The sequence below is a fragment of the Vairimorpha ceranae genome (genome assembly GCF_000988165.1).
Source record: "Vairimorpha ceranae strain PA08 1199 chromosome Unknown NODE_194, whole genome shotgun sequence".
Classification (NCBI taxonomy): Eukaryota; Fungi; Microsporidia; family Nosematidae; genus Vairimorpha; species Vairimorpha ceranae.
The window spans coordinates 838-2,096 of NW_020169489.1; the positions used below are offsets into that span (position 1 = coordinate 838).

At 20.8% G+C, this 1,259-nt stretch overlaps 1 protein-coding gene across 1 annotated transcript; it reads right to left on the reverse strand.

Annotated features, from left to right (window-relative positions):
• Positions 1-300: 300 nt before the first annotated feature.
• On the reverse strand, positions 301-768 carry AAJ76_1940001605 (homeodomain protein class 2; the record flags this gene model as incomplete). The annotated part of the gene is made up of 1 exon (XM_024474378.1): positions 301-768. One exon carries the CDS (start codon positions 766-768, stop codon positions 301-303), a length of 468 nt encoding a protein of 155 aa, XP_024329612.1.
• Between the last annotated feature and the right edge of the window lie 491 nt (positions 769-1,259).

Consider the following 1,259-nt stretch of genomic DNA (forward strand, 5'->3'; position numbering starts at 1 on the left):
CATGTGTACTTTTTATAAACTCAAACCTCTGTATGTATGTATAAGTGGCGAAAAAGAATTTGTGCACAGTAAAAGGTGCCGCACGCAATTATAAAAAATATTAAAAAAAAACTTAAATTAGCAAATCTAAATTAAATTCATAAAATAAAGAAAAAATTCAATGAAACATAATCATGTCTTCAAAATTTCATACCAATAAAATACATTGTTAATCATAAACAGAACTAAGTTTTTAAATAAAAATAATCCAAGTAAAATTTTAATTACACCCTTACACTATATAACAGATTTTTAGCAATATTACACATAAAAAAAACCCTTACTATAAGACTTAAATCTATTTCTTTTGTTTGTAAACCAATTAGATACTTGCTTAATTGATAAATTACAAATATCTGCTAATTGTACTTTTTCAAAATCAGAAGGATATTGGCTATTTTTAAAGGATTGTTCTAAAATATCTGTAATATTTTTTGAAAAACGTTTAGGAGCATTTGAATTTGATTTAACCAAATGTCTATGCAGTAATTCAAAATAACTTTCAAATGCTAAACTTATACTATCAACAGTATTTTCCTGCATTTTTTTTAATTCAGATTGTATAACATTTTTAATTTGTATTGAAATGTTTGGTTTAATTATTTTGTTGCAACAAATAAAACATTTATAAACTGCTTCAATTGAATTACATAATTTATTATTTGTTTCTATGTAAAGAATTCTAAATTTATTAATCTTAGCTAGCAATTTCGTGTTTATGTGTTTCATCTAAGGGTATTAAGCTGTTCAAGGCTTTTTAAAGCAAAATATTAATAAAACTTAAATCATCAATTTATAAAACACCTAAGTGTTTTATAAAGAAACATAAGATGTATATTATTATTTATTATCAGATAATTTATTTTAAAAAAATTTATTAATTTTAAGATATTACAATTTTACAAAACCAATATAAAATATTAAATATTTTCATTAAATATAATGACAATAAAATTATTTTGAGGCGTATTGTTTAGAAAACATCAAAGACAAAAACCAATTCCAAAATTCAAATAATAATTACAATTTAATAATAAATTATTTTAATTTATAGATTTATTTTAGATTGAATCTTATGTTGCTTAAGAAACAACAATTGTTTTAAGCCAGTTGTTTGGAAGAAAATAACTTTTTACTTTAGATTAGGACGATATGGAGCTAAATTTTTTTTAAATTTAATAATAGCAATAAAGAAACAATTTTATAAGTAGTTTATTTAT